This window comes from Benincasa hispida, chromosome 8, assembly GCF_027475165.1.
Source record: "Benincasa hispida cultivar pf3 chromosome 8, pf3_genome.v1.1, whole genome shotgun sequence".
Taxonomy (NCBI): Eukaryota; Viridiplantae; Streptophyta; class Magnoliopsida; order Cucurbitales; family Cucurbitaceae; genus Benincasa; species Benincasa hispida.
In genome coordinates, this window is record NC_143485.1 from 38,662,450 (window position 1) to 38,674,082 (window position 11,633).

Here is an 11,633-nt window from a genome sequence, read left to right on the forward strand (position 1 = left end):
GCCCAAACAAGAATATGTACGCCCACGGTCCAAAACCAATTTAAAATACAGAAACTGCATATGGACTTTTTTTCTCTCTTTTCTCTCTCTCTCTCTCTTATGCTTGCTGTTAAACAATATTAACCTCAAACTGCTTAAAAAGTTGTCTTCAGCTTGATGTTAACTGAAAATGATTCTTAAACAAACATCAAGTTCTAACTATAGCTCAATCATTATCTTATCATATCATAGTCTCAATTATAACAGTGTCTTGTCTTGATAATAAAGATCAAAACTCATTCTCAATGTGTAGATATTGTAGTCAGAAACCTTCATATAAAAAAGATTACAGTAAAATGTACATATTGATGTAGAGATATAGAGAGAGGAAAACAAAAACAAACCAAATAGCTAACAAAAACAGATGAATTGGAATCATTACAAATAATTGCTTCAATCATGCCAGCAAAGAAGCATAGCAACACATCTACCAAATATATACAGCCTACCTTTTCCTTCTTGTACGAATCCTGCAGCTCCTTTATATGAGGATTTTGTCTTAGAATTCTCAATTCTAGAACCAGGTTTAATCTTCATATCTTCTTCAATTTCCTTCTTTGTGGGCCTTCCACTGATCATAATCTCAATGCTGCTTTAAAACTCACTCATTTTTCATGGTCCCTGTTCATGCTTGGCATGGGGAAAAAATCCCTGAGAAAGTGATGGAAAGTGCAGGGAAAAAAATGGATGTTCTTAAAGGGAAAGAATGGATGAGATCAGCTTATACTTCGTACTTGGACCAACCACAAGATCCAAAAATCAAAGGCCATGACTTATCAGGCTTCAAAATAAGACGGGTCCCACCTTTGAAAATAAAATAACAATCCACCAAAGATAAAATAATCTGAACTCTGATTAATCAGTGAGCTTTTGGTCCCATCAAAATTAAAAAAACTCAATCACAGAGATGTCTTGTTGAGTAAAAGGAAGAAAGTTTCTCAGCTTTTTCTCCCTTTTTTCTCTAGTCAGGTAGGTGAGGAAGCCAAAATATTCCCAATACAGATTCCACAAGAGAAAAGGAAGAACCCAAAATAACTAAGGGAAGGGTGGAGAGGGGGGGCCCCCAGACTATTGGGTCAATTGTCTTAAAAGGGAAAAGCCATATTAAAGACATTGTACACGTGAAATTCAAAATCATGTACGTGAAGTTCACGAGGGTAGGCATGGCAAATGTCTAACAAGGAGGACAACCTTGGTTTACATGTATGGTTTAAGACACTCTAAAACTCCTAGACCATGTTAAATTAATGTCACTATTTATGTAGGTCCATATACAACCAAAGTGAAATCTCTGCCTCACATTGTACACTCCAATATGGGGGCTTTAAAGTAATCATCTTTCCTAACCCAAATCCCTGCTTGCACATTTTAAGTCATCTTGAAATATCTAAAAGTAGAGTGAGCAAAAGAAAGGGGTGGACTACTTTTCTTCTCTTTTCTTTTGTGCCTATGTGTTTGTTGATAAGTCAATCAGATTAGAAATGTTAACAAAATTCCAATTCTAGTTCATGTGTTGCTGATGAACTGGGGAAAAATGTGTGGAGAGAGGGGAGGACACTTCGCACCTGCCATGAATTGAAAGGGAATGTGAAACAAGGCAGCCCGCCAGAGGGGTTTACTTCATCCAGCTCATGCCTGGTAAGATACAGAAATTATGAATCTTTTACTAAATTCAGAAACTTTACGATAAAGTTGAAAACATAAATCAAGATTGTACAGTTTCAATTGGCTTGAGGATTCTCATCCAACCATTGCTAAATTTAAATCCTATTATCAGATAAGAAAGCGTGGCTGACCTACAAAAGCTTGTTATTACCTTGAACACACCCTTCTCTGATATTTCCCTGGTCCATATTTAGAAGCTAAGCTTTTGGTCCACATACAAAAAAGACTTATCTGAACTTGGAGGAAACATAATTGGCTGCCACAACAAACATTAATGGTCAAAAAACAAAGCATCATTGTAAATAGTACTTTCTGTTCCAATGAGAAACATACAGTAATTCCCCGCCCCATGAAGTGAAAAATTAGGAGGTTAAAATGATTCCACGTCTACACCTTTGTAGAAAAAACTTGTTCCTTTAGTTCCCACAAACTACACTAAGCTTTGTTACTTTACTATCTCCTTGTTCTGTTTAAAATAGCATTAGAAAGTTGATGGGAACAATCTCAGCTCGAACCCATCTTTATGATTGTCCTTGTTTGGTTTCAGACACCCTCTCTTATGATGAACAATTACAATGCTCCACAAACTTCCGTTTTTTGGTTTTTTTGCATGCAATACAACAAGAGAACTACTCAGGCTCATTCAGGAATTATACCTAAATATTAAAACAAAAAGGTATGGACATTAAGCAATTTTAGGATGCACCTGACCATGGATGTTCAAGGGATCCCCCACCACAAACTCCCTGTTTCTTTGTGTACACTTCGGTTCCAGCCACAAAAGGAAAACAAAAGTACAGTGGTTATCTATCACTATAGTGGCTAATATTTCACAAGAGGCATAGGTATTTCTATTTTAATAACAGATCATAAGAAAGATAAGTCGACTAACATATCTAAATGGTAGACATCAATTTAAATCTTTAGCAAGTTATGCAGTTATATTAAAAAACAGATTACATTGATAATCCATAAATTTTGGGCTATGTTTTTTTTTTTTTTTTTATCACTAAATTCAGGAACCAAGTGTGTTTCTGAATGGTTCTTTGGGACAGCCTAAAGAAAAATAAGAATAACTAATGCATTTTACCTATTATGCAAAAATTTTATTAGTCTTTTGTGTTTGTAGACTCTTACTCTATTTTCTCTCTCATCTCTCCCCTCTCTTCTAACCCTTTGTTCAAACTATCGTGATAGAGGAAATTTTTTTTTGTAATTTGTAGCGATTTAATTTTCGTTCAGAGTCCACACCCCACCATTTCATATCTCAGGTTTTTATCCAAAATTCTAAAGAATTTCTACTTTAAGGTAGGTTTGAAACCTTTAAAAAAGGTCCAGGTTAATATTATAACTTTTAAAGAAATAGAAGTAGCTTTTAAAACAACGAACAAAGTTCAAAGATATTTTTTTCATAATTTAACACCAAACAAATGACAAGATGGAAGCCATGGTTAGGGCGTCCAATTGGAGGAGAAATTGCCATGGGAAGAGACACGAGCATTCAATATTCAAATCATAATGCCCCGTCAATATTTTGTCAAAGTTGCTAATAGAAGTTTGTTCCCAAGAACGATTTTAAAGCTAGAAACCTAGGGAACTTCTAGCTCAATCCTTAGAAACGAGTTTAAACCTAAAAAAACAATTGTTTGTGATAGTGAAAAAACATGCTAGGGAACAAGACAGAATGGGAAAAATCCGGCACAGAAAAAGGCAAATTTTCTATATAAATCGTCGAAACTCAGAATTTCTTCGATTCCGCCCCTCTTCCTTCCCCCAACCCAACTAAGGGGAAGTACCTACTCTTATAAAAGCTAGACGAAATATAGTAAATATCGTAAAGGCAGATGTAGTAGGGGTTGATGTTGCGATGATCTGGGTGGCTGCCCCTGATCGAGAATGGATATTTCGTATAATACAAATCTTTAAAATATGAAGATTGTTTGCACAAATATGTGGTCAAGGGTAACTCGTGACATACTGGTAAGAGTGAAAACGAAGTTTCACAAAAAACAGAAATCGAACTAAGTAAAGACAATTATCTCTAATCATACAAGACCTCTCGAGTGATTTTAAAAACAAACCCATGAAGACTTGTACTTAAAATGGACAACATCATATCGAAATATTTGAATGATTAACCATAACATATGTACTCAAAAATAGACAACGAGGAAAATCATATCATCATCCTCAATACTTTTACCTGTTTCTCTAATCTCTCATTTGAGTCCCTATCATTTTAATCTGTCCACCCTCCCCCTACGGTGATTTCACTAAAGGAATCCTCCTCTTTTACAACACCATGTCATAAATTTATTGATGATGGGAAAGACACTTCAGTAATAGAATTGGAAAATTAGAGATTTTACAGTACAATTATGAGCCAACAAACTAAAATCAAGTACTAATCAGAAACCCACAGGCCAAATTTACGTTTTACCCTGGTTTCGCGTTTAAATTGATTGAGAAAAGAAAAATGCATTTTGCCACTAGTCAGTACCAAGTGAGTGAGAGTAAATTCAAAAGAAAAGGAAAATGCATAAATGGTAGTTAAAAACAAAAAAGGTCCAAGCAAAAGGAGCTCAAAGCAAGAACTGCACAAAAATTCTCACGACATCAACCACGACACGACAACTCGAACCAATCAAGTAGAGATGATACTCACAATATCATTCAATCATTTATTCAAAGTTGGAAAGAAGAGAGGGCAGGTTTCGTACACTTGCCATTTCCTATACCACATAAACACAAAAAAGTTGAAAACGCAATCATCCCAAAGTTAAAAGGACAATGGCCAACTACCTCTTGTCATATATTCTTCTAAAGCATCTGCCAGTCTGCTCCATATTAAACAACAAAAATTCCTTCTCGAGAAACTCAGACAAGTCCTTGTATCAGCTAGATTTGGAAAATAAATAAATAAGACCTTGAATCAGCTGCATTTACTAATAAGTTAACAGTAGTAGGAGTAAGGAGTTGAAAGAATTTTCAGATTGATGCAGAAGTATAATAGAAACGGAAAATAATAAATAAAAATAAAAGAGACCAAATCGGTAAACTAGGTAAATGTTTAAACATCTAGCCCATTTTTTGATATATAATGTATTCCATCAAACTTCCAATTGAACATTAAATTAAACTTTCAACTCCAAACTTCCCATTACATATGTTTAATAAATCTTGAATATTTTTCGATCGTCCTTTTAAACCAAACACACCATTGACATTATACTACAGAGCAAAACTGAAGGATTCACCTCAAAAGGCAATACCATTGATATTTTACAATAACGAGTTTATACCTGGTCGAACATGAATGTGATCTCCACCTCCAAGACGCGAACTCATGGCTAGTTCTTCAAGCTCCTTCAAGCTTTGGAAATCGGAACCTACTCTTCTATTACAAGTGCTTTTTTGAAGAACTACAATCTCGATAAATTGTGAAGAACATAACCGTTCTAATATTATAGAAGAAAGATCTCAATTCTGACGCATACAAAAGAAATAACACGTTATCAGATATATGGCATCCACTGTATTTAATAGATGCCTTCAATTCCAACTCCCACTAATATATATGAACAATTTCTACATACTTAAATTTACAGGCTACAAATCTCACCAATGTCTGATTTTCTATAGGCAAACAGAATTCAAGAACATCATCGAAGTTCAGATAAGATCACCTTCAATTCGTTCCCTACGAAATTTTTTTGATGGGACCATGATCAAACCCATGACGTGGTGACACTTAACTGAAAATATACAACTATATTCCAAACTCTATTAGATACATTTACACGACCCCTCAACTCCCGCAGATCCATCATCTTTATCCTTATGCTCCTGTTTCCACGTGCTGGAACCTAGGCAAAGTGGGTTCTTCTGGTGTATGTAAGGCTAGCCATCCTGCTTGTCCTTCCGTTTCAATTTTGGTACTTTTGATACCTTTTGTGAGGTCTTCAGTTTCCGTTTCGATCCGGGCTCATCAACCAGAAGTAAACGAGACATCACATAAGACAAGAGCTCCTCCCGGTGCGAGAAAGTGAAGTCCAGATGTGCATATTCAAATTCGTTGAATGATACATCAACACCAGCATTCTTCATCATTTTGTAGTACCTTCTCACCATGGTTGGTCTAATTACCTGGTCCTTCCGTCCAGCAACTAAATCTACAGGGATATCTATAAGCCCGAAGTATTCACCCAAGTCCAATGGCTCTGGTGATCCATAGGCTTCCATGTTCAGGGATGCACTTCCATAATCGAACATTCTAAACTTCTTGGCATGCTTCATCTGAGCAAGATGAAGACCTACTCGAAATGAAACTCCAGGCATGTCATTCATGTTATAGTGCGGAGTTCCCAATACGCCAACCCAATTTGAACTGTCCCCACCTAAGAAGTAACTCACCACGGTTTGAACCAAACCTCCAACAGCAGGATAGTGATGAAAGTCACGAGCCAACTTGTTGAGAAGCATACGGAAAAATCTTGTTGGTATGTACAACCCAGGCACAAATGGAGCTAAAATTGGAGCTAACAGGAGCAAGAGATTCTCAATCACAGTGAAAATAAATGGGGCATCGTCATGGAAACCAGCAGGAGATAGTAAGACCAATCTAGATAATCTGTGTGGTTTTTCTTGAATCCTCCGTGTTATAACGTACATCAGTATACCAGCCCCTCCCATGCTGTGGCACAGTGCACAAAGCTTGAATGGCTGATCATTGTCAGGTTCTTCTGCAAGTTCAGGTTGGCTGAGCTTCAATTCAGAAGTTTTGACTTCATGAATTTTTCCAATCATCGCTGGAATATCCTCCATGGCATGTTCATTTATAGAATATTTCCAGTACCTGGACAGTTCACAAAATCAGTCAGTAACATGACATCCCAGAAACATACGAGGCCATGAGCCTTTACGTTATTATACCTAGATTAAGGAATAGTGTGCTAAATGAAAAGAAGATGCATCAAATGAAAAATGCAGATACTTACTGCCTTGAAGATATATTCTTATCAATATGTTCTCTAGAGACCAGGCCACGGAAATTGCCAAGAAAAACATCATACCCTGCAATAATTAAAATAAATAAATTGTTTATTATCTTGAATTCCTAAAAAATTACAACAAAAAAAGAAAAGGAGTGGATAAACAAAGCCTAATGTTTCAATACAAAAGGCTTGGACTTCTGAAGCAAACGTGAAGGTACCTTGGTCGAAAGCTGCAAAGGCTGGAGAACCAACAACCCCATTGGACACCCAACTAATCAGACAAAAAAATTAGCACAATTAGAGAACGGATGCACATCGATAAAAGAAGCATGCTACAATGTAGCTCCCTACCCATCCAACCTTAAATATTACAAAACTGATGAGTGCAACCACGTGTGTCTGTATGTGTGTGTGTGTGTGGGTGAATGTGGTGGCCGATGGAACTGTCCAGAATTTAACATAGCTTATATGTGAAATAACACAATCTGTGTCCCCTTATCCTTAGATGTTATGTTGTGTTATCCGACTTCGAATTTTTTAGTTTTGAGGATGTCATCGACCCTAAATGAAAGCAGCATAAAGTCATAATTTCTCTATCTTATCCAACATCACAAGGTTAAACTAAAGACCAAATACACTGTGAAACAGGAACTGGCAAGAAATGGGGAGGAACCCTCACCCCATTGAAGAATCAAATATTCCATGCTGCAGATAAAGAACTTTACGTGCATCACGCCTGCAAATCACAGTGTAAGTGTTAGCCACATTACATTTGGACAAAAAGTTGAAATAGGCAAGAACAAATTAACTAGCATTGTACCTGGGGATTCTTTCCAGAAGAAGAACATATCCATCATTAGTCACAACACGAATAGCTTCATATGGATACCTGACATAGAAAGGACACAAGAAAAATGAGAAACCAACAGCTTCGTGCTGAACCCAACGTATGGAACTAAATTGAGAAGTTACAAATGACCTTACCCAAGCTCCGTTATAACATCTTGGCATGTTCTGGCATCTGTATTCAGAGACTGATGAAAAGTGTAATTCCTTTCACTGGGCACAGGATCATCATCTCCAAGTGTCGCTGTGGGCACAGTGACATTTGCATCATGATATCTCTCACAACTGTTCCGAGGAAAAAGCCATCTGAACAAAGTTCTAAATGCATCTAATGGCGAGAGGATAAAATGTGCAGCCTTATGGACCATTTCAAAGACAGATTCAATAAAGATTTCACTTGCAAGATGAAGATCCTAATTCACAAGTAAAAGAAATAGAAATCAGACCTAGTAGAGCATATCTAAATATATCAGCACAACACTTCTTAGTATTAAATGAAGTCACAAAAGTAGTCGATATAAGAGAGAAACCTCAATAACTCCACGTCTCCGGTCAGTGGTGTGAACAACATGGTCCTTATGGCTGTGCACTCTCCTAATCAAGGGCCAAGGACTTCCAGGGGTGGATGGGGACCCAGACCATTTAATAAAAAAGAAGTGAAAAATTCGAAATGGAATCCCCAAAAGGAACTTTGCGGGTAAGAGGATCCAAAGAAAGATGCTTCTGATCCTTTCTGTCCAGTGCCAAACATTCTTGACATGAAAACCAGCCCTAGACATGGAGCCTCGTGAACCCTGAGATGATGGTGTTGCAGGATATTCATTTCCAAAACCATCTTCCTCCCCAGAGGAATAATCTAAGCTTGAATCATCAGAGTCCACAGAAAGTTCATGAATGAACTGGTTGAAAGAGGACACGCCACTATTTATCACATGAAAAAAATACATATGTCAACCACACATTTACCAAAACAACACATAAACAACATGTGATGCATGTCTTCTATATCAATGGCAATTCAAACTACCAGAGGGATAAAACAAAAGAAACACCCATTCCATCCAGAGAAGCGAACTTAAATTATGGAAAATGAGCGTTACAGTACAGGAATTTGCACACTTCATGTCAGGAAAAAAGGCACTAGTATAACCTTCAAAAGTTCTACCTTTTTTTTGTGGGTTATCATACACTTAAGTTCACAATCACTTAAGTGAATTCATCAACTCATAGACCTACCTGGTTATACGGAGAACATAAATTCTACCAGCCATTACTGTTCAAAGGTTCTACCAGCCATGACTGTACAAAGGCTCTTTCGAGGGTACCAGGCTACCAGCAAACAATCATGCTGGAAGGTGGAGAGAACAACATTGACGTTGCAAACAGGTAAATGCAATATCGCAGACTCTCTTTCTTGCCTTTTTTTTTTTTTTAATAAATTGATCTCCATATAATTCATTTATGGAGGACAACATATTTTCCCACTATAACAATGTGAAATTGTCGATTCATATAATTCACATACTATTCCAAACTTCATGCTCCAATATTGTCTTTAACGCACTTGATTTCATACAAATAAGAAAAACAAAGTTTACTTTCTCATGTTGCATCTATAATGACTTGAAGGGTTTTTTTTATCCTCGAGATTGCTTTGGCCATATTTGTCCCATATCCTACACATCTATTCCGGCATTAAAGGTGTTTTCTAAAAAGTTAAAATTAACATACATAATAAGATGTCAACGCAATACCAAACTTGCTCTGCTATTCACCTATACCATGAATGTAAAAGTTCTAATTGGTGTCTCAATTTTTTTTTCCACAGTAAATAAATTAAGAAACGTGCTGAAAGATTGATTTTGATATTTTTGAGATATAATTAAACGAATCATGGCAACCTTTTCCCGCGTATCTTTATAACTGGAATAATAAACCAAGTTTTCAAAGTACATCGAGTGTGAGAACATCATAATAACCAGGGACTTCCCTGGTGGGAAAAAATGACGACATAAGATCATTTTTGACACCCTACACAGTGACAGAATTCAGGTCAATAGACATACTTTTCCATCCAACGAGGAAAACGAGGCCCCCGAAAGGTTGGTCTGAGCTCCCAGCCATGAACACCTTCGAGTACAGAACCTTTCCCTGGTAAAAGAGTCAGCAGAAGTGCAGATAATCCGTTGATCAGCCTCACAACATTGTTCAAAGACTCGTACGTAAATGTCTTCACCGACCTGCACTAAAAATATATACACAAAGGAAAGAAGTTACTTCTACAAGGAGATAAGCTCAACTAGTAAGAAACCAAAGCTTGTAATGAAATCAAAGTAGACAAACAAAAAGCAGTTCTTAGACGCAAGTTAAAAACGCACCTACGGATTAAAATTGGCAACAAGAAGAAAGCTTTAGCGATAAAAAAACAGTAGCCATTTCTCCGTTGAAACAAAAATACAGAGAGAAAGCAAAGAAGTTAAGAACTAAATTAAATAAAAGGAAATATATATATATATATAACAAGACGAACAAAAAGGAAAAAAGGTGCTAAAACTACAAGCCTATGACACGATCCAATATAATCCGAAACAATTCCTTAAGTGAAACAGCACCGATTTCATTAAACTATTGCAGCATTCCAAAGAGGCATCCATATCCAAATCCAGTTCTATTACGTAGCTAACTTGCACTAATTAATTTTCCGAAATTTCCTTCCTCTCGCATTACAACGAGATAAGAGGTTCGATTGTAATAGAAATTTAGAAACATCTTCCATGAACAACACATATCATAAAGCGCCAAAAACAAAAATTCCCGCAAAAAAGAATAAAATCAAATCCTCCGGTTTCAGGAAACAAAATCGATCAACTGGAAAAAGAGGAAGAAAGATGAGAACTCACTCTTTGGTAACAGCAAGCACATCGTCAACGAATCGTTGAATCATTTATTAAGGCTCTTCAATCTCTTTCCGATCCGAAAAAAATTACGGAATCGGAAAAAGAGAGAGATAAACAATATCCAAACCTAATTAGGAGGCGTAAATTCAGGCAACGAATCGGAGAAAGAAGCGGAAAACCTGAAGAACAAAATTAGGAAATAGCAAAAAGGAAAAACAAAGAAAAACAACGGCGATTCTTGACGTAAAATGGAAATCGGTTATTGTTTGCTTTAGGCCGGTGGTGACTGTGTCAGTCAGGCAATGGCCCGCGTGAGAGCTTTCTGAAAACGGGAACAGGTTAACGTGTCCTTCCCGGTTCGGATTTGAATTACACGTATTTATGACGTGGATTCTCTCCGTTCACTTTTTGACACACGTGCTTTCGGCTTAATGTCGGCCGTCTATTCTGGTGGGGTCACGCATTTGTATGGCTCAGATGCGACTGGACCGACTTGTGCGACCCGTTCCTTGCTCAAGAAAACTTGAAAATCCAAAGCTGACACTAAAAATTAAAAAATAATAGATGAATATTTTAAACTTTCTAAACAAATTAAAATATAGTCCGATTATTATAGTTGGGTTATAATAGTTTGTATTTGGATATAAATTATTTTAGTTTTGGTTATAATAATATGTGTTGAGACGTAAACTATTTTAGTTTGAGAAGAAAATAGTAAACAATATAGCAAAGAATAAAAAAAATGATGAATGCAAAATAGTAAATACTATAATAAATGAGAATTTTAAAACAGTATTAGATATAGCTAATTAAAGACAAAATAGTATTTACTATAGAAAGAGGTGATATTATAAGCTTAGGATAATCTTTGCCCTCAAACATCCCCTAGAGGCCGTTTCGAACGGACCTTTAATATTAATATTGTTGTTTTCAAAACTTATTAGAGAAATATTGTTGTTTTGAAACTTATTAGAGAAATATTGTTGTTTTGGGAATTCGAGGCTAGAGGTCGAACGTTGAGAACTCGACTAATGTGGAGGTCGAACATTGAGAACTCGACGAACAAAGAAAAACTTGGAAACAATACATAAGCCAAAACTTCAACCCTCGACAAGGGAAATCTCGCGAATCTCGATTAGGTTGTCGAAAGTTGAAGTTTCGACACACATCCACCCCCGAGATTGCAGGTTTA

General features: G+C 36.5%; 1 protein-coding gene and 1 long non-coding RNA gene across 3 annotated transcripts; one reads left to right on the top strand and one right to left on the bottom strand.

Moving 5' to 3' along the window:
• Positions 1–628: 628 nt before the first annotated feature.
• Positions 629–5,917, top strand: LOC150034563 (uncharacterized). The gene is made up of 2 exons (XR_016531297.1): positions 629–1,677; positions 2,252–5,917. It is a non-coding gene; the product is annotated as an uncharacterized LOC150034563 (long non-coding RNA).
• LOC120082972 (alpha/beta-Hydrolases superfamily protein) lies at positions 5,225–10,793 on the bottom strand. 2 transcript variants are annotated; one of them, XM_039038429.2, is made up of 9 exons: positions 10,445–10,793; positions 9,611–9,784; positions 8,075–8,465; positions 7,683–7,957; positions 7,519–7,587; positions 7,378–7,434; positions 6,917–6,969; positions 6,702–6,777; positions 5,225–6,559 (listed from the first exon to the last, which is right to left on the bottom strand). In XM_039038429.2, exons 1-9 carry the CDS (start codon positions 10,486–10,488, stop codon positions 5,605–5,607), a joined length of 2,094 nt encoding a protein of 697 aa, XP_038894357.1. In that variant the 5' UTR covers positions 10,489–10,793; the 3' UTR covers positions 5,225–5,604. The 2 variants fall into 2 exon arrangements, with proteins under 2 accessions (XP_038894357.1, XP_038894358.1); XM_039038430.2 differs by having other exon boundaries at positions 9,611–9,789; positions 10,445–10,788.
• Between the last annotated feature and the right edge of the window lie 840 nt (positions 10,794–11,633).

What these genes read in the sequence shown, in the direction of transcription:
- LOC120082972 (XM_039038429.2), bottom strand. Translation starts at nt 10,488, where the DNA reads ATGATTCAACGATTCGTTGACGATGTGCTTGCTGTTACCAAAGA. An exon ending in CTTTGCAGCTTTCGACCAAG is followed by an intron (nt 6,778 to 6,916) that starts GTACCTTCACGT and finishes TAATTATTGCAG; the next exon opens with GGTATGATGTTTTTCTTGGC. An exon ending in AAGAATATATCTTCAAGGCA is followed by an intron (nt 6,560 to 6,701) that starts GTAAGTATCTGC and finishes TGAACTGTCCAG; the next exon opens with GTACTGGAAATATTCTATAA.